The sequence below is a fragment of the Hirundo rustica genome, chromosome 3 (genome assembly GCF_015227805.2).
Source record: "Hirundo rustica isolate bHirRus1 chromosome 3, bHirRus1.pri.v3, whole genome shotgun sequence".
Classification (NCBI taxonomy): domain Eukaryota; kingdom Metazoa; phylum Chordata; class Aves; order Passeriformes; family Hirundinidae; genus Hirundo; species Hirundo rustica.
In genome coordinates, this window is record NC_053452.1 from 66,101,587 (window position 1) to 66,125,927 (window position 24,341).

The following is a 24,341-nucleotide window of genomic DNA, read 5'->3' on the forward strand; positions in this document are numbered from 1 at the left end:
TAGAACTAGGCCTCCAAATATTAATGGATTTCATGAATTCATTCATCTACCCTAGGTGAGTACTGCTGAGTTTTCATACAAGAAAAAAACTCAGATCTGGTCATTCCTTTCCAGTTTAAAAAACATGCATTTGAAATGCAGACAATTTCACTAATGATGTGGAAAGACAGAAGCACTGTCTGGGACATCTTCATCCCCATTAGAGAATGCAGAAAGAAAACAGAAAGCATTCTATTTTTATTCAGAGCTACACTATCAATCATCATGAAATCTACCTTTTTTTGAAGGGCCCAGAACCTAAAAGGGTTCCTAATTTGGGCAGTGACTAGTAAATAGAACTATATTCCTGTAATCTGGCATGACAGATTACAATTTAAATGCACATATGGGCACAGTAAATATAAATAAGGCTAATGAGGATTGGAAGGAATAACTAAATTCTTAAATGTCACAATAATGTCTTTAATCTTTACAGGTTACTGCTTAGTTCCTTTTATTTTCAAGGATGCCTCAGGTAATAGGGATGTCTCACTGCTAGAGCTTCAGGCAGGTAATGTATTCTTGAGTGTGTCATGCCTGCCACAACAGGGTTTATACCAGTGAATAGGACTGCCTTAAAGGCTAAAGAGAAAACAGAGAAATTTAAAATTCCAAGTGTTTCAAAAAAAATGAAAGAAAACACCCAAACTCCTTACTACTACTGAAAAAGACCACAATAATGCATGCCTGAAAATAAACAGAATAACCAGTAGTGATCCATAATAATCTTGCAGAAGAGCATATTTGGAATATTCACACTATTGCTTTTGAGGCTTAGAATCCTCTAGTAACTGCTTGCATCCTTCCAACCACTTGTGTATGCTATAAGGGTGGCTGTAAAAGGGTTCTTTCCTGAGGTACCAAACCCCAATCCACATGAAACACTGTCCTGAACAAAACCACAGTTTGACTAAACAGCAGCAGCAGGAGGTTTAAGAAAAAAAACCTCCTAAAATCCAAGATAGCAGATGGTAAATCTCAAATTGCAGAGTTTAAGTAACAAGTATGTGCCTTGAAAGGAAAAGAAGCTTGCACCTAAAATTATACTGTTCTGTCTGCTTTCAGAGCAAAAGGACATTTTTGGACTTTGTTATTAAGAGATACTTTTTTCATTGCACTTCATCTGACAGTTACGACGTTCTTGAGATGCTATTAAAGGGCACTTTATGTTTGGCAATCTGGATAGCAGAGATGAGGACATGGTATTATTCCTTCATTTTGCCTGAATGTTTTAACTTATAAACTTTTTTAGGTTTTAATAGTGCTTACAAAGTAAGGGGGGAGGGGACAGAATACATATACTTTAATCAGGTTTGGTTTAGACCACATAGAATAACACATTAGAAAAAAAAAGGCAATTACTTAAAAATAGTTGTATTTATATTTCACAATCTGCTCAAATATTGTTTGTTTGTTGGGTTTTTTGTTTTTGTTTTTTTTTATAAACTTTCTACAGGATGTTTTAAAACAAGTTCTTCACATTGCTTCAACTATGTACTTATGGAATTTGAGGGAAATAGTTCTGGTTGTTTTTACAGTTTAACACATATACAGTACCAAAAGGATGGTGGTTAGTCACATGCAGTCCATATGAGATTCTAACATAACATTTAGTGAATTTTCTGATGTTGACCACCCCTTTGATGCTGAAGGTAACGCATCTGTGGAAAGCAAGGACTGTAGATTTGGGTTACTGCTCTCTGCATCTTCCAGTTTTTCAGTGTTGTCCTCCCAATTAATGTGGAATCTTGTGACTCTGGGATTAGATGCCAAAATATTCCTTTGAAGCTAGGAAAGAAGAAAATACATCGATTGTAACGTGTACTTCTCAAACTGGAGTTCATATGCACATATTTTTTTTCCTTTTAGTCCCTATAGCCTTGTTTGCATAAAACAATTTGTTTAAAAAGGGAATTCACATCAATGTGAATCTATAGCTACTACCTATGGATCAGAAATGTGCTTAGAGTACACCACTTATTCATTTTCCCTAATATTCTACTCAGCAAAACAACCACTTTCTCAAGCGAGTACTTTAACAGTTCTGCAAGGTTAAGGCTGTAAAAGAGATCCACAAGTAAATACCACTTTACGGTATTTACAATATGTATCAATTCCATCAACTTCTCATCTTCGTTTAAAAGTACAACCTTATCCTTAAGCTACCAAATTTTAGACTGATTTCACTAAGAGGATTTGTTTACTGAAGTTTTAAAACAAAAACGTTTATATTTGGAAGATACTAACACAGTGGCAGTGGACATGATTAGCCATCTATCTTATTCTCATGGCTGGCTTTCATTTTTCTTTGAAAACATGTTGCATTTGTTTATGTATGCAGCAAAACCAAAAAAAAAACCTGTTTTTCTCTTTGTTTTGAAAAGAGGTGAAAGATTACATATAGTTGCCTGGAGGATGGCAACTTAGCACCAGTGGACACTCACTATGACATTTAAGACTGATCACAGGGAAGCTTTGCTTTGTCAATTTTATTCTCCAAGAAAGTGTACTCTCATTAAGTACTTCCTGCCCCCTTATGCAAACTAACAGACCATTTCTCTTTTAAAACCCAGTAGAGCTTATTACCCAACAATTAATCAGTCACTGTAATAACTTTCTACTTGTGCATTTCCATTTTGTCCCCAAGTCACATTAAAGACAGTATACAAATATATGATGGCTTTTGCTGTTATTTTCCATAGCAGCAAAACTAGCTTTTTATATAAACAGAGAATGAAGACAAGGAGGTGTAAATTCAAGTGCCTAAAGGGAGACACCATTTCGGCACAGACAACCAACAAACCAAATAAGTTATGTTTTAAATGAAAGAAATAAAGAAAGGAACATACCCAAAGTTAAAGAATTTAATTTAACTCAAACTTTACTGTAAATTTCAGAAGATACTTATCTGATCACTGAAAATTAGGTTAAGCATAGAAAAACATACTATTTCACTTCATCTTTTAATTCTAGTCCTAGTTTAATTGATGCCATGAAGGATATATGTTTTTATAGCTTTGTATACTTCCTTTGTCAAATTAGACAGTTATCAGATAATCATCCAACCAGGCTACCCATGGTCTCTCATTTTACACCTAATTTGTTCCTCAGTTTAACTTTTGTAGAAACTGTAGCTCTGACACTAAAACAGCTGAGTAACAACTATAATAAATTAATATCTACAACTTAGTTCCAGGTTGATGGGCCTAGAAAAAACATTATTCTGTTTTTCTGAAGAACAGAGCCACTTGGTAAACAGTGGTGCAGGTGGAAATAAATCCAATTTTTTTCCACAGTCAGTGTGAAAGTACAACCAAGTCTTCAAAATGGTGGAAATTTTTGATGGTTTCTCAGTATTACCTACATTTATGACAACTATATGGCACTTGGACTAGTTTGTCCCCCCAAATATTTTCCATTATTTGATGCCTCATTCCGGGCACTTTATGAAATCATTTGGGGTTTGAGTTTGCTTTTCAAAAACCTCTTTCTGTAAGCATACCTCTGGCACATGACTAAAACAAAACATGCCTTACCTTAGAAAAATCTGGCTTTACTGGTGGATTCTCTCTCAGTTCTGTTTCAGTATATTCATTGTTTACATAGTAGCCGACTCTAATAAATTCTTGACCTCGGTAAGTGCATGTAATTAGCACAACTGTAACACCTACTGCATCTGCATCTGGAATAAGCCCTGGGTTAGGTGCATCAGCCTAAATGTGAAAGGGAAAGATAAATTAAAATTGATACCACATGCCTACCTGGCAGGGGAATCTCAAGTAGTGTGTTTCAGCAGCTAAGTAGTGATTATATTTAAAATTCTTCAAATTAACCAGAAAATACACTGCTTTCACAACACCAACCCTAGATTTGGAACACCATACTCTAATGACAGAATAGGAATACAGTAAAATTGTTTGCTGACATTTCTCATGGGCAACTGGGCAGGTTTGAGCCAAAATTATTTTTAAATATATGATCATCCGAACCATTGTTCAGACAGGGGTACCACCATCAGTCCAGTTCTACAGTGCCACGGTTCTCCAGCTCATCTTGGTAATTCACTAGAGCAAGATTATTTTCTCATACACCCTCAAGGTTGAATTGGTCTGTTTGTGTGCTCTTAACAAGACTAAATCCTTAAAACTACAGACTGCAAATTGTATTTCAGCAAGAAAAAGCGACGGGCTATGGTAAGGTTTGAGCAGTTCCAGATTTCTAGGGAAGGAAATACTTTTTCTGGCTTCATTTCTAATACCTACGTTCATTAAAATTTATGCAGTTAATGCATCATCTCTCTAAGACACCTCTACATTTTCAGACATTATGCAAGCCTAATTAATAAGCAACTGATACAATCTTCCTCAATGTCCTTACTTACCATGGCTCTGCAGTTACTTATCAATAAAATTTGCCTCATAAAATGTGGCTCACATCAGTCCCTTAAAATGCCTCCTAACTAACACATCTATTGATAAAATGTGATGCCTGATTTTGCTGCAGGATTTAAAGTAACAGCAATCCAGGTGTAGTAAAACAGCTTCATATTTACAATTCCACATGGAGATCTGAAGTCAACAATGAACATTCAAGTTGTGAGAACAAGCTTGTATTAGTAATGTGTGTTCAGATGGTTTGGGTGTAACAAACCCTGCCTAATGACAGAGGATGAATGGAATTAATTCCTGTTGTCCCTCTCATCTCTGCTTGTCTGTAGTATTTATATGCTCCAGCATAGTGAAATTTGGGAGCTGCCGTTCATGCAGCATTGGCTTCTACTCTTTGCCACTTCAATTCTAAGCCTTCAAACCAGTCTAGCTTTTTGTGAGAAGCTGTAGGCACTTTGCAGAATTAGATGAGTCAGACCTCTCAGGTAGAAATACACCAGAGGGAGGAGAAGAAACCAGGGAATCAGGTAGAATCAAATCAAACTCATTTTCCTTCAATCCAGAAACAACTAGCATAGGGGAATGGAAAAGATGGCCAAGGAACAGAAAAAATGCAGAAGCTTGAGAAAAATCACAAGAACTGCCAATACAGAGTAAATCACTACTTTAGTTGAGTAGTCTTGTTCTAACAGTGCCCAGAACTATCTGATCACTTTAAATTCCACAGTAAGAGGCAACAGAATGACCATGTTCCATTTAACTCCCCATTAAACTCAACTCACATTTTAATGTAGGATCTTAGTTTTCCAGGTTCCCACTGTCACTTTCTGTCTTGTAATATCCTACGACATAGTTCTGAACCCAAGGAAATACTCTGTTCTAACCCTACTTATCTCTCAAGCATTGTTTTGCTGCATGAAGACAACACTGAAGACTGTTTTAAACAGTTCTCAAATTTACAACTTTCTGGCTTTGTCAAACCACTTAATTACTCAGGAACCAAAGATCATTTACAGGTGGAAGAAAAAAAGAAGAGCTTGGTATGACCAAATGAAAAATAAGCAATTATCTGCTAACAGATATTTTGGTGGGCAGAGGCAGGAGATTAATTTTTGCACAAAAATTACTCTCTTAATATGCCATTCTTATATTACAAATTACTTAAAAAATTTATCAAATCAACCCATGTGTACGTTTGCCTTGAATTATCTTGCTTTTCCACATGGTATTTATTCACATAGCTATTACTGCAAAGCAGGTAGCAAAGGTTATATGCCCACTTAAGGACAGTAAATTATTTACGTGCCTATAGGCTAAAAAAGAAGTTTCCGTAATTTTATTACAGATTCCCAAGAGAATTGAGAAGGAATCAGGTTTCACTACATATATCTTGGCATTTAGAAACAAATAGGCTGAGATGTGGGCCCTTTACTATAGAAACCCTTTTAAAGGTAATGTTTTGGGGGTTAAAAACAAAATGCTGCTTTTGTAAGTCTGAGAAGCACAATAATTGTCCATCTTTCTGTAATTCCCAACCTGATCCACATCTTTTTTTCATTTAAGGTATTTTTATCATCCTCAGTAACCTATCTGTGTGTTAGCAACTCCATTTTAGTTGCTATTTCAGCCATTTTCCTATCTAGAAAAATCTACAGCAGATTATCTGAAAATTTTATACTCCTCTGCAAAGGTCCTTTCCTCCTATGCTATTCTCCACAAATACAATCTCTTTTCTTTGTATCACATGCCTCCTGCAGTTCTGTGCTTTGCCCCATTCTTGCCTTTCCCCTTGCTTGTTTTCTCTGTATCCCAGGCTGCTGCAGCTTGGTGAATAGAATCGCCTCAGTCATCAGCGAAGGCGTCTTGCAGCGCTTTGGGTTTTGGTGGTCTCCTGTGTACACATGAGCTGAGTCCTACCCTCACCTGAAATCCAGAGCCTTTGAAGCATAATATATTCAGACCCAACTGTACTTCCATAAGAAATAAAAAAGGATATTATAACAGAAGGAATCTCTTACAGGACCTACTCCAATCTAAGCAAAATCTCTACGCATCTCCTAATTTAGCTGTAGCGTCACTTATAACCAGGATACAATTGCTGAATCCATTCTACAGAAACTACAAGATCAGTAAATTTAATTTGAGACCTTCCCAATCATACAGCCAAAACAGGCCTTTTTTAGGCACCTGCGTCTTGCTCTTTCCCATCACTATCAACAAGGAATCTTCAGACCTTTGACTGAGAAGAGGGCATCTTTTAAATTAGAAATGTAAATGCCAGCTGATTTTCCCACATACAAACACAAGGAAGCCCCTTTGAGAGCAACAGATCACCTATTTCTGAACAATTAATGCCATAAACTATAATGGCTTGATAATGGAAAAACTGTTAGGAAATGATGCATTTGTTACACATCTGCTTTATTTGTAGCATGGAAAAATTAGGCCTGGCTCCAAAACCAAACAAGCATTTCAGCACTGATTTACATGTATGTGGTTGATAAATGGTGCACCCTCCAGTCTAATCTTATTCTTAATCCTGTCCTTTAAGGAAATAAAACAAAAAAGCCCAGAATAAACAAACCCTCAAAGTTCCAAATAAACTACCTTTCCTGGAATTTACAGGATTAATTAGGATGCCTTACAAATGTTGATATTATTTTAAACAAGTTACAGTAACTACAAGAAGTAAGGGAGTATATTCATCAGCACTTTGGGGTTTTTTAATGCTCATACTTCAGCATGCATTTGCCATTAGTTAAGTGAATTTATAGTATTTGGGAAAAGAGCAGGATTCTTATACATTAAGACATACTCAGTTTCTACCTGCTTTTTCATCCAATGGATTTCGCTCTCAGTTTACAAGAAAAACTCTAGTATTTCACAGAGTTATGTTAGTTTTAATGAAAATTATAGTTTTGAATAAAAAACAAACAAACCACCATCAAAGAAATATTCCCAAACAAAAGAAAGCTTCTGTAAGATTTCAGGCAAGTCCACTTCAGGTTTTTCCTCCTGCATCTCACAGAGTTAATACAGAAACAAGACTAGGCCAGTACCCATCTTAGCACTGCTCTTTCCATGTTTTCTTTTCTTTCGTTATTCCTTATTAACTTTTGGCTTCAACAGCAGTATTTTACAGGACTGTCACATGTTCTAGACTTTTTTGCAGTCTTGATCTACACACTTGTGTTCTGAATATCTCCCATTTACCACTGATTTTCTATCTTTATTTTAAAAATCACTGTATTTTGTTATGATGTAGCATGCTTAGCCAAACATCACAGTTGAACACGTGTTCTGCCAAACAGAAACAAACGTCCTGATTGTTCTGGCTGAGTTTTACAATTAGTTTGTTGGCCTGATCCTCTGAAAGTGTTGTCTACATTAACCTAGTGCTCTTGATGTGGCAGTCTGAAACTGCCACCCGTGGCACAAGAGCTGAACCTGGTGGTGCTGGTGTAAATCAGGCAACTGGCACTGCTGATTATGAACCAGACTGGTTAAAATTATCAGTAGCTATGGGACCTGTGCTTTTATCAGTTACTGATACCACAGATAAAAAATATAACCAAGAATTATCAGGGGCATGAAGTACAAGCTCAAGAACAGACTTTAAAGGAAGGTGTATCTTAACTGAGGAGCTCACTGCAATATTTTTTACTATTATTTTTCAAGTGCCTCTTCATTTGATAGAGTTATCCCTAAACAATGCAACTCTTTCAGAAATGGTTAAATTGAACTTACCTGAAATACAAACATGTGTCTGCCTGCAGGAACAGGTCCAACTAAAACAGAGTCTAACACCTGATCATACTCTTCACTTTCAGCTGAACCCACATAAATTATTTTCCATTCCAAATCTACAATAAAAAAAAAGAAATGAAAACAAACATTATTTATCATTACAGTTAGGGGTCTTTCACTCTTGCCCATTTACAGTTTTGCATAACCTAAAATTACTTCTTTGGCTACAAACCTAAAATAATAAGGACCTGTCTTCAGAGAAATTTACTGATGCCTGACCCTGCCCTCATGGACCAGATCATTCCACTTTCTCTCTCTAGTCAGCTGTATCACAAAAATCCTTCTATTTTGACAGTGAGTTCATTTTCAAATTTTATACAGAGAACAAGGCCCTTTTACTAACTGGGACCTGTGTGGAGCATCTTCTCAAAGTCTGTTGAATGGCTGCAGCAGAGGGATGATGCCTATAAATCATCACATCCTTGAGTACCAACTAACCTCCCAAAACCGAAACTCCCACCTTCCACATACACACCTCACAGCTTAAATTACACAGATCATGGAAAGTAGTTAATTGAGTAAGAAACCCACTGGGTTAGCTCCAGGCACACTAACTGCATGCCCCCATTCCTTCGTGTGTCACCTGTGTTACCCAGGAAGTACATAAAATTGTGACAGCGTGACTAGACTATTCTTAAAGATAGTGATGCTTGGATGTTACCGACATCCTGAAATGGAATTATTGGTGGAATAACTAACCATGCACTAACCCCCAGCATTTATTACAATTCAGTTTTTTCTAACTCAGCCTCTCCCCCACAGACGTTTTAAAGTTGAAACTGCAAATTAGCCCAAATTAGCTCTTCCTGGGTCAGCTTTTCACCTTCCCTTTTTGATTCAAAAAGAGTATTATTCATTCACACATATGAAACTCATCTTGCAAGACAGATTTTGGGGTTTTTAAAACAAGAAGGAAAAAAAAGACCACCATTACAAAAAACTATAACACTTCTCTTCTTAATTAAGCTGTTGTTGCAGAACTGTACTTTAAAACCTTATATGGTAGATTTCTTTTTTTCTCCTTGTGAACAATGCCCTTATTACCTTTGCAAAAGCACAAAACTGTAAGCTATTACATTAACTTATTAGTACACTTGGCAAAATCCAAAGGTGTGCCTCATGGTTTCTGGATGCAGGAATGGAATTTAAGCGTAGAAGAAAAAAAAACAGCACTTGAACAAAACTTGACTGCTTTAAGACTGCGACTCTCTTTCCTCATTAGTGAATTCTTCTTGCTTACTTTGTTTACCATCAGTGCAAGTTTTGTGGGTTTAACTATCACAATAAACAGGGCTTGGGAAAGGATTTTACTCCTCCGTACAACACAGCACAGTTTCCCAGGTTTATTTAACTTTTAAGCATGAAATATTAGCTGTTTCCAGTATTGCAGGGTACTCATCCAGGAAAACTAAGGAACTTTCTTTTCTGCATCTTTAGACAAATTACTGCTTACAAGAAGTGAGGACTTTTAGGCTAAACTGCTTAAGACTATCTCACCATCCGGTGCCATTATTCTAGGAGAACAGTTTAAAACTTATTCTAAGCAACTCATAGTACTTAGTACTAAAACTAGACTCTATAAAAATAAATCTTAAATGTTGCTACAGAACAACAACTTTAAGAAAGAGAGGGCTGGAGTTCATGGATTTAATTTTAGGATTAGTGTTGCAGAGGACAGGCTGCAAACCGCACAGTAAACAGACATATTAGCACAGGAAAGCTAAGGCAGTGACTTTTCATCAAGTATACAATGGCTGTGTTTAATCTTATTTTTAAATGTGAAAGATAGCAGCGCTCATCCCTAATTTATCCTGTAGTTTAGCTTGCATGTTGGTGGGGGGAAAGGAGCAGAGAATCCTGCATTGGACCATCTATAACTCTTCTCATCACGACTGTCCAGGATTAACTTAAACGTAAATCCTGAGTGTGAGGAGCACATGGCATACAGCTGTGCACAACTGGAAGAAAAAGCCTAACATCTTGCACGGGGCCCCTGTGAAGGGCACTGCCACCTGCCATAGCAGTTGCCAGCGAGGGGGTCCGATGCTGCACCTCGGATGGGGCCAGGCTGACCGGAGAGATCCAGCCAGCAACGTGGCGACGGGCACGGAGCACAGCTCCAGCGACCGCGTCGGTCGGTCGCAAGCAGGCAGGAGAAGGCCTAGAGCAAACCCTGGCTCAGGCGAGACTTCCTCTAAAGTTCCCGCCAGGACGCCCGTCCCTCCCTCCTTCCCTCCCCGCGCTGTCACCATCCCGCCGGCACGCACGAGTACGCGCTGCTGCAGAGGCAGGCGGGGTGAGGCGAGTTAAACCGCAGCGATAGCGAGCCTGCCAGGGCACCTTAGCCGGGACGGCACCCAACTCCCCTTCTCGCCAGCCCTGCCCTCGCCCCTCCGCCCGCGGGGCTGTCTGGCGAGCGGGCGGTGCTGGGCTCCGCCGACTACCGGCCAGGCAGTGTCCTCTCCCACGCACAGGCAGCCCAGCCGGACAGCCTTCCTCCTGCTCCCGGGGCAGCAGCCGCTCCCCGCGGCCCGCCGGCGGGCAGGAGCGCCCCGCATTCCCTCCCTCGCCCCGAGCCGTTCGAAACTCCCGCCCGCGGGGCGACGCGCGGCCTCTCGGGGCGCGTCCCGCGGCCGGCCGGGGGGCGGCGCTGCGGAGCGCGGCCGGGGCGAGGGCGGCTCGCGGCCCGCCCGACTCGGGGGGAAGGCGGGAGCGCGGCGCTAGCCGCGGCTCAGGACGGGGGTCCCCGTGGGGCGGCAAGGCCGGGGCCGCCCCCCACCCGCTGGCGGCTGCCGGTAACTTTCGAGTGACTTCCAAAAATAGTGGCAGGCGGGCGGCCCCCTCCCCCTCGGCGGGGCTCCCGCAGCCAGCGCTCCCCTCCGAGCCGTGCCCCCGGCTCCGCGCATCTACCGCGACTGCTCGGTGCCGGCATGTGGGGCCAGCCCACCCCTGCCTCCCACCGTGCCACCGTGATTTTTTTTGTTTTAATTTTTTTTTTTTTTTTTTTTTTTTTTTTTTTTTTTTTTTTTTTTTTTTGAGTATTAAAATGGAGCACGAGGCCAGCGAAACGCATCCCCGCGGAGCGTTTTCCGCGCTCCGAGTACCGCCGGGGCTAAGCGCGCAGCATCCCGTGTGCCCGCGGGGATGCGCGGCCGCCGAGCCCGGTTCAACCCTCCTCTCTCCCGCTCGCTCCCCCCACGCACACACAAAGCTGGCAACATGGCTACCTCCACTCTAACAAGTTCCTCGCAACTTGCGGCAGCTCGCCGCCTCGCCGATGGCGGGGAGAGGCGGCGGGCCCGGCTCGGCGCCCAGAGCGGGCGGCCGCCGCCAACTTTCCCCGGCGCCGGGCTCGGCGGGAGCGGCACATCCCCTCGCCCAGCCGGCACATCCCCTCGGCTCGGCACGGCGATGCGGCCGAGGTGGAGAGACTGTTAAATTGTAGGTGCAGGCCTGTGCAAAGTTTAAGCCTTAAATGCCCCGAGCTCAGAGCCCGGGGTTGCAAAATCCGTATCGGGGAGAAAAATTCTACTCACCTTCAGACAGGTCTTCTATGCACTCGAATGTGATTTCGAACTGGAAAGGATTGTAGAAAGGAGAAGGATTATCCAACACCACTACATTGTTCACCTGAACCTTTGCCATATTTTGGAAAAAAATACAAACAATAGGCAGAGCGTGTTAACGCCGCGCACTAAAGTCCTCCGTGCCGGGCTCCCGCACCGCACAAGCCCCCGCGCCGCTGCCCGAGCGAGGCTGCAGGGCGGCGACTTCCACAAACTTTTTTTTTTTTTTTTTTTTTTTCGCCCCCCCTTTTATTTACACCGGGAACGCTCCACACTGTTCGCCGCTTTCCCTATTTCGCTCAACTACAGCCCATTCTGCCCCTGCTCGCCGCCAGCGCCCGCCCGGATTGGCCACTCGCCGGGCGAAGGCCCTCCCTCCGCGGGCACGGCGGGCACCGAGCGCCGGCCAGAGCGGCCTCCGCGCGCGCCCGCCCCGCGCCGCCCCCGCCGCAGCGCCCCCGCCCGGCGCGCGCCGGCAACGGCCGCCGGCAACGGCCAACGCGCGGGGAGGCGGGGCCGAGGGAGGGGCCCCGGGCCCGAGGGAGGGGCGGGGCCAGAGGCGGGGCCAGCGCCGGAGATGATCCCGGCGAGCTTGGGGGAGCCGCGGAACATCTGCTTCTCTGATTTCCCGGGAAAGGAGCGAGAGCTTATCAATAGCCATTCCCCGCCGCCCCCGCCCCCCCCCCCCATGCATTAAAAAGATTTCAATCCAGGCAAGGGGAAAATCAGGAGGACAGATCTTATCCTGAAACTTGTCAGATCTCCTCCATTCATGACCAAGAGTGACTGTGTTATATTAATTCAAAAGCTGTTGCCTTGCAATGATTTTACTTAAAAGAAAAAAACCCTAAGATGTGACTTTATTTCAATGGCTGGCATATAGCTTATAGGACTGTGTTTATCTTGCCTACCGCAATAACTTTTATTAAAATTGGTAAGTTTTAGATCCATACATAGAAGATGCTTCTTTTGGCAGTGTATTATGTTTAAAGTTGTGAACCACATTAGCTGAAGAAGAAATTAATTTTCTTTCAAAATGTTCATCCGTTGCAAGTTGTAAACAATGTAAGACCACATCCAGCTTGGAAAGTGCCCTAAGCTGAAAACTGAGGCTGGAAGAATAGTAGAGCAAAATATCATAACTAAATTAGAACCATGGGTAGAACAGGGACAAAACATAATCTTTTGTTTGTCCATTCACTTCAGACAAAAAGTTAAAGAAGCACTCTATCTCAAAAAGACAAAAAGCTGCTGGCAACTAGAGCTCATTTTAAAGTTTTACTTAACCTTATTTATAAAAGGGAAGATTCAGAAGTGTTTAAGAGAATCCTAAGTGGGTTTTTTTATATGCTAAGATTGTGCAGTATTGTATAAACAGCAACTGCAACTCTAGCTGCTTGGGAAGAGTGAAAAACTGCTCTCAGTCCAGCACCCATGATGAAATTCTTCCCGACACCTCCCAGAACAAGCACTTTTGTTGTCAGAATGCGCAAAACTAATCTAGTCAAGCAGGAAGGCGCATTAAGCTTTCAGCATCCCCTGAGAATGAAAGCAGTGATTCACTTACAGGCTAAACCATCTTGCATGTGGGGTTCCACCATGTGTCAAGGAGCGCTTTCAGTTCAGGGCCGTTTCAGCTCTTTGGCTATTTGTTATGCTTTGTTTGGTGTTTTGGGTTTTTTTTTTTCCTGTTCCTGTGCTGATTGTGCTGGGTGCTGGTGGGGTCCTGGCTGCCAGGAGCACCCCCGGCTCAGGGCAGTGGGGCTGGGCAGTGGTGCCAGGCTCCCGAGCCCGAGCCTGCAGCCAGTGGCGGTGACCTCTCGGCCGATGGCAAGGGATATCCGCGTCAGGATGCAGCACCTTGGCTGGGGAGCCTCCTGAGCCGAGCGGGGTTTGCTGGTGTGGTGCTGGGTGCCCCGGGTGTCTGCGTGGCCCCGAGTGCTGCTGCTGGAGAGGCCACCCGCGAGGGGCTGTGCAGGGGCCCCAGCGTGCCTGTCACGCGGCCGTGCTGTCAGGAAGCCATCGCCTTCCTCTATTTGTAGAAGGCTTGGGTAGCCTGAAGAGCTACAAGACGGGACGTTTTGCCCGTGCAGCAGCGTCGCCGGTGAGAGGGCCCTGCGTGCAGCAGGGGAAGCCATCTTGTGTGGCGGCAGGAGCCTGCGGCAGAGGCCATCTCAGGGCTGCCACGCACAGGGGACAGCGCGGAGCAGAGTGACGCAGCCCTGCCGTGCTAGTGGCGTCCCTCACGGCTCGGGGGGAGAGCAGAAAGTGCCCATGGCTCCGGGGGTTTGAGTTGTGTATCCCCACCACAGAATATTCAGAAATAAATGCGCAGCCAGGCTCTCGTACTGCCTAGTACTCTGTGTTTCTATGATTCTGCTGTATGATTGACTGCCCACATTTTCAGCACACAGTCCAGGAAAACCAAGAAAGATTGAACATGGTGGAGCAGATTCCTTACTTCAAGTTGAAGTACGTATTATGTTATCAGGAAGCGTTTAATTCCAGTAACTTTTTGCTGGTCATTTGCAAACAAATAGGTACTGTGGTGGGCTGCACAGTGATCAGAAGGCCTTTGCAGCCTTGAACCAAATGGTGAGGCAGGGGGATTCTTGTGCAGGTTTTGCCATAGAATTCCAGGAGATTTCAGGCTGGTTGCAGCTTGTCAACTACTAGGATATTTTGAGCTGAACACTGAAGTGAAAAAGAAGGGCTAAAGATAGAGAAGAAGCTTGGAAATAGGGAATACAAGGATTGGAGGGAGCTGCACATACTTGCTAGTGAGTAGCCGTTTCCACAGTTGTGCAGGGGTTTTGACTTGCCATCCTCCTAGCATTGTATCATGTGTAGATTTACTGGAAAACTTTTTTTTTTTTTTTTTTTTAATTTCTTCCCCCGTTTCATCCTTGGTCATCTTTGGATTTTCATTTTTGCTTAATGCTTAGAGGAAACCAAAAACTCATAAAGAAATTTAATTTCATTGATTTAAAGGAAGAATTTGACTCCACTTTCTGAGGCCCTGAGTTAAATGATAATTGATTTTTTTTTTTTCCCCAAACTTTGCTGTGCAGCAAAAAAATTTCCATCTGTTTTAGTAGCTGATGAAGAGGAGGACCTGAATGGACTTTATGGGTCCATTCCATAATTTTGCGATCTTTGCCTTTGCCCCAATTTACAGGATGATCTGCCAGATCTAGTCTTCATACGCTAATCCCTTTTATTCATTTAACAAAGTCCTAAAGCAAGTCACAATCCAAACACGGGACTCTTAAGAGAACCTGCTCCACGCCTCTAGGCTAACCTACCTCAACACTAGTGGGATTGCTTACTGGTAGCTGTAAAGTGAGTTAAGTTGTGTGGTAGAAGTACAAAATGGAGCTTCCCTGCTGATTTGCCCTCTGTCCATGGCTCAAGCCACTGTGCTGGGTCCCTTTTTTTTGCTCAAGTTCATTCTTGCATTTTAAGGAAGAGACTGATCGAAGTATTTGATTCTTCAGGTTTGACAGTGACTGCTGTGAAGGAATTTGGGGAGTGGAATTTGGAAGCTGGAGCACTGGTGCTTGCGGATGGAGGCCTTTGTTGCATTGACGAGTTCAATAGTATCAAAGAACATGACAGAACCAGTATCCACGAGGCAATGGAGCAACAAACCATCAGCGTTGCAAAGGCGGGGTAAGTGGCATGTTTGCATATGTGAGAAAACTGCATGAGATTTTTCTCTTGTACTTACATGATGGAGGGATGCTGATTAAATATATCTTTTCTTCATTTTATTTAGTAGTTTTTTTCTCAGCAGTATCCCTAAACTAGATGAGCCAGCATTTCAAAAGACAGTGCACTGGGCCACAGGCTACAGACAATCAGAATAAATACATACCTACACTGCTGGGTTTTCAATCTACTGTTAAAGGCCAGGGCACTTTCCCACAAAGACTTGGCATTCTTTTACTTGTCCTTTGCTGCAAGTGGTGATAATAATCCTATGGGAAATGGGGAGCTTTTTGACTTTTTTTGGTTGCAGCTTAGAAAGTGTGGCTTTAATTTTCCAAATCCACAAAATCACAGAATCATTAAGTTTGGAAAAGACCTCGAAGGTCATCCAAGTCCAGCCTATGACTATCATCACCTTGTCAACTAGACCATGGCACTAAGTGCCATGTCCAGTCAATTCTTAAACACCTTCAGGGATGGTGACTTCCCCACCTCCCTGGGCAGCCTGTTCCAATGCCTGACCACCTTTTCAGTGAAGAAATTCTTCCTGATGTCCAACCTGAACCTGTCCTGACACAGCTTGAGGCTATGTCCTCTTGTCCTGTAAAATCCAGTAATATTGCTTGGTAACCAAAGCACATCAAGAGATTTCCAGGCTGCTGATTTTTATATGTTGGGTGTGGTATAAATATAAACTGCGTACTTTAAGTTCTTCCCTTTCTTTTATCAAAGTAGTGTGTGTTCAAATCTGCTATCCCCCCCACTACCCCCACCCACCACTTGGATCTTTGAGCTCATATTTCAATTTGTCAGTCACAGGCAGCTCTTATTCAGGCCCAAATTATTTCCTGGCTGGTACTTTTGAAATCTCTGCTACTCAAAAGGCATCACGCTTTCCACATTCCTTCTTGTCACCTTCCACTCAGCTCTTGCTCCAGTCATATCTTGGCTCCTCTAACTGATCATGTCCTTCCGTTATTCTGAGCATCTCCATCCTCTTCATCAGACAGCAGATGAATAATGACAGAATATTCTGAGTTGAAAGGAGCCCACAAGGCTGGTCAAATCTAATTCTTAAGTGACTGGCCTCTATGGGGATTAAACCCACAACTTTGGTGTTTTTAGCACCATGCTCTTACCAGCTGAGCTAATCTCAGGATCATGTTGCTCTCACCTGGGTAATTACCAGCCTTTGTCAGCTGGGCACAAATACTTAGAATCAATATGGTCTTGTCTCCTTAGTAAGACAGGGACATGTTTCAGCTGAGTTCCTGGTTGAAGTTGTTTGGATTTGATAGACCCAAACACAGTTTGCTAACTTGCACGTGTATGCCCAGCTGCTCACTTTTAAGGACTACATATAATGAGGATTTTTTTTAATAGAAACTTAGCACACGTAGGTTAAGCACCTTGTTAATTTAGGTCTTATTTTGGTGCATGGGAGAGTAAGTTTTTTCCTGTTAGGTATAAGCTAGTGGAAGATCTGTGGTCCTTCCTCCCAGTTACAGAAGAACTTTGGACGTGAGGCAGCAGTTACTCAGGAGCTGACTAGAAATAGCTCAGTGACAAACCAAAGTTAGAATACTGCTGCTGCCTTACTCAAAAGGAGTGTGTTTGGACTACTAGAGTAAAAATAAACTCTCCCAACATCTACAAGCACATGCTAGGACACCATGATCAAGAGAGGAAAATGGCTTTCTCAGTTGATATGGCTGCCATCACTGTTAACTTGGGTTCATAATCATGTTTTTACCCAGGAATAAAACATACATTTATGTCACATTTTGTTTTGCTCTCTTAAAAGGTGAATTAAGCTAAAGTGTTGCTTTCCAGCATTCAAAAGTGTTTGTATATTGTACAAACCCTCAATGTAATATTTATTTCTGAAAAGTAGTGTTGGTTTTCACTATTTAAGGATCTAGCTGTATCCAGAGATTATTTGTGGCAATGTTGGTTGGTGACTTTTGGTATCCACATCGCTGTCTGTCTAGTTGCTATTCTCTGACTGAAAAATGCTGTACATAAATATTAATACAATAATCTGTACATTGTTTAGCTCTTACGGTCTTTCAAGATAAGATGTGCTCTTTATAGGATAAAACCACAAAAGTTTTTAAACACTTTGGAATCCTTTTCCCTTCCCAATTTAATTCAACCATAATGTTCACCATACCTTTCTCTAGCTTGGTGTGCAAGCTTAGCACGAGGACAACTATCCTGGCAGCAACAAACCCCAAAGGCCATTATGATCCAAATGAGTCTGTCTCTGTCAACATAGCTCTTGGCAGTCCCCTGTTGAGCAGATTTGACCTGGTCTTAGTATTGTTAGATACAAAGAATGAGGAGTGGGACCACATAATTTCATCCTTCATCTTGCAAAATAAAGGTAAGACTAGTCTTTTTAAATCATAATGTGTTTTGTTGGATTGGGTTTTTTTTGGTTTGGTGGGGTTTTTGTTTTATGGGTTTTGTTTTCTTTTTTTTTCTTTTTTTTTTTTTTTTTTTTTTGTTGGTTGGTTTTTGTGGTTCGGTTTGGTTAGTTGGTTTCATTGGTTGGTTGGTTGGTTTCTGATTTTGTTGCTTGTCTGTTTGGGTTTTTTGTGTTTGGTTTTGGGGTTTTTTTGTTTTTTTTTTTTTTTTTTTAATTTTCCTCCATTTTTTAGTTTGTTGTTCTTGAATCTTTCAAACTAATCAGTGTTTTAATTTTTGTCATGGTTTACATTTTTTCTGCATGGTTGTTCTTTGTGTAGGAGTTAGACAGAGATCACTAATTAATTAAGAGGGGCGAGCTGAGAGCAGTTTACTTTTACACTGGGATCATTTATAAGAGATTTCAGCCCAGGCTGCTCAGTAAGTGGATTGTTTCCATCTCGCACCTTTTTGGTGTTTGATCTGCAGATCCTATAGCCTTGCAATTGTACTTGCTGTCAATTGGAAACTTAATTCAGGCAGAACAGATCAAAGATGGATGCGCCACAGGGCTCAAAGAATGAGCAATAGCATTCCTCATGTGGAGCTTTGTGCTCTGGAATGAGGGAAGGCAGTGTGATTTGATTTTGACCAGCCCCTTCCCCATACAAGTCAAGGAACATGGCTTTGATCCCTTTTGCAGAAGAAGTGGTTAGAAGAAGCTTCTTCAGCTGGCTTTCTTAGCTTTCTGAAATATTTTCCTACAAAAAATGTTCAGAATATGGCAGGTAGCTGTTAGCTCCAACAGAATAGGTAAAACAGAGGAGGTGCACACATTCACATAGCATCTTTCATTTTAAGGAGTTCCAAAGCACTTGGCACTGCCTGTACCATCTGGTGGGCAGTGAGGTTGACAACAGTTCTGTAGAAATTACTGGAGGCTTTACTGTGGATTTTGATAGGGGAGGAATCAGATGGTGTGTACAATTCTGCACTGGAATTTTACCAAGTCCTAGAGGACTAGTGTAGAGATAGCCAGTATGCCCCGAAAGTACAGTAATGTGTCTTTCATAGTCACCTGTCTATTTAACAGGAGTTCTTAGGAAGATGCTTGATGTCTGTTGTTATAGAATTACTGACAAGGGTGTTGTAATGCAGGCTGCCCAAGCAAATCAGAAAAGCTCTGGAGTATGGAAAGGATGAAGACCTACTTCTGCCTTATAAAAAGCATACAGCCAAAATTGTCTGATGAGAGCAACCTGATCCTTGTTCGCTACTATCAAATGCAGCGTCAGAGCGACTGCAGGAATGCTGCCCGCACCACCATCCGCCTGTTAGAGAGTCTGATACGCCTTGCAGAAGGTAAGGCCCTGGCATTTTTATTTTTAGGCTAACAATTAACCTTTATGAAATGAATAGCACAGAATAATCATAGCCACTAAGCAGAATAGCAGCTTTTCTGTGGAGGTAGGGATAGGTGATTCTTTTATTGTTTTATACTTCTCATCTAAAGAGCCTCGGGGTTGGAGATTTTGAGTGTGAGAAAGGGTGTTACATTTAGACTATCAAAACCAGTTTTAATTTTGACATTCTCACGACAATAATAAATGTTAAAACCTCTGGAAGAAGTCATATTCAAGAGAAAAATCTCAGAAATGATGTGTCTTTATGAAAGGCCATCTCACGATTTACTTGGCTCCATTTGAATTAAATATTTGCTTCTACTCTGAAATTAATATAATAAAATAAGATTTTTTCCTTAAGTATTAATAATCCTAAAATTAATATGAAAGATAACATATTTTTTGTTTCCTGAAGTATTAATAATCAAGCCCATATTTTGCCATACAACTTAAAAATTTCCAGCTTTGAGTTCACATGATATTTAATTTTTAAGAAAAAAAACCAACGGAAGCAGTATGTGTCTGTCTTAACATGGGGGTTTTTTTATAAAATGGCATATCAAACATTTTCAGGATGAATTTAAAAGAATGTACTGTACTTTGTATAGCGAGCATAAATGGCAGTGTAGTCCCTCCTACTTTAGATGTTTATGTTTTGTTCCCTATTTTGAGGGGAAGACATTCACCATTTAAGTGAAAGACATCCCTAACTTTTTGAGATTCACATGAAATTTTCCCTTTCAGTGTTTCTTCCCTTCTTATCAGTTCATGAGATTGTGGCTTTTAGTAGGATTTTGTTCTTTCAAAGTATTATTTAGATGGTATTAACTAACCTATCTTTCTGTTGCTGAATAAGAACTGAGTATGCTTCCATGGCCAATTAGGAAAAAGGCTTCATGTGGTAAATTATTTGAATTATATCTATTTACAAAAATGACTTTTACTGACTGCAGAAACAGAAGGAAACAAAAATAAACCCAACCTATTGTAGATAAAAGCATTTTAAATAATACCAAATTTCTGACAAAGACCAGGTAGAGAAACAATTTTTTTTTGACCAATGATGAAAATAAGACCTTACTTTTTACTCTATGGTGATGACATGTGCCTATGTACTTAAGGATGTTTCATATCACACTCTTTGTTGTAATATCCAGAACTTCAGATTTTTTAACTACAGAATTTTAGGCATCTTTATCCTGTCACTGTAACTGCATTTTGAAAATTACACCCCATTGTTCACTAGAAAAACTAATCCTTCCAGTTTCTGTTGAAATTGACATTGAAATCAAAATTACTGTATTTATTTTTAAGTTATGCCCATCCATGAGTGTTTGAGGGCTGAAGAGATTTGAAGAAATATCTTGTTCCTTCTAGTAAAAAAACTAAAAAATTGGTTTTTTGATTTCGGTAACACTTGCACCCATTTGTTTTTGATAGCTCATGCCCGGTTGATGTTTAGAGATACTGTGACTTTGGAAGATGCTGTAACTGTAGTATCAGTGATGGAATCATCTATGCAGGTAAGGTTTCTTGCAGACTTTGCCATTGCTGCAATACCAAATTTAAGGGATTCAGTTTTACATGTAGACATGTGCCAGCTCCCTTCTTCTCTTTGGAAAGGATTTTAGAGATTCATGCAAAGTAGGTAATCAGAGACCTTGACAAGTCTTTTTTAGTCCATCTTGATTGTTAAAATCCTTAAACAGAGATTATACTGAAAAATCTGGATTAGGATTAAGGCCCGCTACCTTTTTATATTGACTTTGCAGTCTAAGTGAAGTTTTGGCATACAATTGGCTTTTGGTAGTCTACATTTTAAAGACATTTTGAGGAAGAAATTGTGAGTATAATAATAATAGCCTCTGACAGGTTTTTCTTCCATGATGTTCTATAGTCACTCATTAATTAGGTATGAGAGAACCAAATCAGTCTTTGAAGGAAGTTCAAACAGTTTCTTAGACCTACAATTTATTTTGCCATTAAATAACTTTAAACTATGTTGGTAGTAATAGTAAAACTCAGAACATTTAGAAAACTAATTTTATACTTAGAAACCTTAAAATTCCAAATTTTGGTTGGATTGAAAATCCAGTTATAACATGGATTTATGTAAAGTTTCTATGCAAAATGACATTGAAAAAAATGTGAAAGGTTAGATTTTAGTTTACTGTAATATTGTTATTATTAGGATGTTGAAAAAGCAGCACATTTAGAATTAGTAAAAGCAATGTGAATCTGATAGAAGGGGTTTTTTTTAACAGAAATGTGGAAAGTAATATAGACACTATTACTTCAGACAGAATATTTTTAAGATAAATAAGTCTTCATGCTTTGGAGTAGGAAAAAAAAAGCCATAGGCAGGTTATCCAAAGTTTTATGCATGGGGGTTTTTAGCACATCTGAAATGTTTAGGTTTGGCTTTGTCAGAGATGGAATACTCTGCTACCCAGCTGAGTGGTCTGATCCAAAATGGCATTTCCTATGTTCCTGTATAGATTGATTTGAATATTTTCAAATTCAAACAGTTTTGCAGGGCACATATCAGTTCAATGGGCCTGAAAGACCTTTGTGGAAGTGGAAGTAGATACACTTCTTTTTTTGGAGACAAAGCTCTCTAGGATAGATGCAGAAAGTCTTAATGGCAGGTAGGCACTTGTGGTCTCCCATGTCCTTTCAGTGGGGGTTGAGAGACTAATTGCAGTTTGTGCCACAGATAATCTATTGCACAACGTTTCAAATGGAATTTATCTCAAAAATACTACAGGGCCTGACCTTATTAAGTAGGAAAAGATTATTTCGCTGTCTGCTGCAATTCATCTTGCACTGTTTTGAAGAGCTCAGCTTTCAATGACAGCGCTACATCAAAGTTAAAATATGAAGCTGTGGAAACTGCAGAAGATACTACATTAGTCTTCATTAACTGTAATTAAACCTGTAATTAAGTAGATGGAAAATTGATGGGACAGTGCTTTTGAATATAAGAACTCAGAAATACTAATTTTTCTTTTTTTTTTTTGGTTAACAGATCAAAAAGTGAAATGTATGTATATAATAATAATGAATGTGTATTGTCCCGTGTGTGTCTCTCTACCTGATCAGCACAAGTAAATGTAAAAGAATTGTTTTAACTGTGGTTCACTGTTTCATTTTTATACAGTCCTGCCCTCAGGGGCTGCAGGTTGACCTGACCCAAGTCAACCCACTACATTGTGTAAGAAATTTTTATCTAACAAGAGTCAGTGAGAAATTTGCCTGAATTATGACTGCAGAAGATTACCTGGGAGTACTTGGTATGCTTACCATCTTTGCTCCACTCTTAGCTTCTTATGAGCAAGTAGGCAAACATGTTCATTTTTGCTAGGAAAATGCAAATTTGAGATTTGCTATTTAAGGTCAGGTTTTACTCTCCTCCTGGAAAATATGAATAATCACTGAAGTAGTTTCTTTTTGAAGGAAGTGGTTTATTTGTTTTATTAAAAAAAGATAGAAGTAGTATGCAAAAGTTTATTTTTAGAAACAGATTCCTTCTCTAGAAAAAAAAATCCACAACATTTTGAACAGATACATCTTGTGTATCTGCCTAATTGTCAGTCTCTAGAATGAGGTTGTAAGGAAGTGAGGAAGTGCCAGTATCATTCTGGAAGGATTGGCTGCCACCTTTTAGCTCAGCAAATTCTCTCTTTGACACTGTCTTTGCAACTTCTACAATAAGTCATGTTCTTGCCAGTATAAAATTAAAGTTCACAGTTCTTCTGTGACTGGGTATTTTTTGTGAGCTCTCTTGGGAAGGAAGACTATCACATTTTCATCATCAACCTACTTCATTGGAGGTTCGTTGTTTTGTTTTGGTTTTTGCCCTCTAATTCACCTTGATATTTCTTTTTCCTACTTTGTTTTTGTGAGCATATTTCAAGCCTTCCCTGGCTTGATCTTTTCTTTGGCTCATTTTCTCTTGCTAGCATTGTCTCCCTTCTTCTCTTGGTCATGTTTCCATCCTTGTTTTGCTCTCTTTCTAATCCCTCTCCTTTTACTCCTTTTTATAATTTTTGTTTCCATCCGTAGGCATTTTACACCTTTCCTTTCCACTAACTTTCCCTGTAATATTTTCTTTGTTTTAGATCCTCTGCCCTCAGTTTGCAGTGGTTTTGTCATATGGTTTCCTTCCTCTACTCAAAATGATATCTCAGAATCTCAGAAGGGCAGGTATCTCAGAGATGTGAGCACCAGCACAGTAATGAAACTTCACAGATATCTTAAATTCATTTAGAATTTCACATGCACACACTGTATTTAAAAGAACTCCTTGTGATGGCCAAGTAAAGGGCTGAAATGTCAGTGAGGGCAAGACATTATTGTACCCCATGGCTTTATTATCTCAGCATATATAACCATGTAGTCCTCTTTTTTTCACACTGGCTCCTATCTTTTGTCAGTGTTTTGCTCAATATTTTGTTTATTACCTGCTCTTCTAAAGGTAATATTCTCAATTTCTTAACATAGTTTTCTTTGGAATTTATCTCCAGTTGCCTTGAATATTTCAGAAATACCAATTCACCTCTCTTCACACGCAGTCCTTGGGAAGTGATGGGATGATGCTGCTCTGATCTGGAGCTCAATTATGTAGAGTCCAGAAGAAATTGTCCACTAGGTCATACACCTTAGGGATGGTTGGGCCCCAGTTTCAGAGTAGTAGCGCTTTGAGTGTTTGAGCACGTTTCCTGTTGTCTGCAGTTTCCTTCTGTGCATATACCACATCAGGATCCCACTTAAAGATTTATTTTCTTTCTTTTCTTGACTGGCTCTTTCTGAATCGTAAGAACTGGAACACAGCATCAGAGATGGAATCTCATTCTCCTTGTCTGCTTCTAATTGTTCTAAGCAAGAGACTGAGTCCCTGCCTCATTGCCTATGAACCTTCCAGTTCCTGAAGCAAATACAGTAGAGGGGTTCTGATGGAGCCTTTTCCATACCAAGAAGCTGGTGCCTCTATATGAAACAGATCTACCATGTTTCTG

At 40.8% G+C, this 24,341-nt stretch overlaps 2 protein-coding genes across 3 annotated transcripts in view; one reads left to right on the forward strand and one right to left on the reverse strand.

Annotated features, from left to right (window-relative positions):
• The window catches only part of MCM9 (minichromosome maintenance 9 homologous recombination repair factor), a 57,040-nt gene that overhangs the window by 19,000 nt on the left and 13,699 nt on the right, over positions 1 to 24,341 (forward strand). For both annotated transcript variants that reach the window (XR_005699894.2, XM_040058093.2), the window contains exons 8-11: positions 15,298 to 15,472; positions 17,695 to 17,897; positions 19,079 to 19,282; positions 20,764 to 20,846. Coding sequence is in view for 1 of the 2 variants with exons in the window: in XM_040058093.2 (XP_039914027.1) it covers positions 15,298 to 15,472; positions 17,695 to 17,897; positions 19,079 to 19,282; positions 20,764 to 20,846 (665 nt within the window). In the remaining variant the exon portion in view is untranslated. The remainder of the gene's footprint in view (positions 1 to 15,297; positions 15,473 to 17,694; positions 17,898 to 19,078; positions 19,283 to 20,763; positions 20,847 to 24,341) is intronic.
• ASF1A (anti-silencing function 1A histone chaperone) lies at positions 1,398 to 12,164 on the reverse strand. Its single transcript, XM_040058095.1, has 4 exons — positions 11,771 to 12,164; positions 8,175 to 8,290; positions 3,576 to 3,752; positions 1,398 to 1,827 (listed from the first exon to the last, which is right to left on the reverse strand). Exons 1-4 carry the CDS (start codon positions 11,877 to 11,879, stop codon positions 1,615 to 1,617), a joined length of 615 nt encoding a protein of 204 aa, XP_039914029.1. The 5' UTR covers positions 11,880 to 12,164; the 3' UTR covers positions 1,398 to 1,614.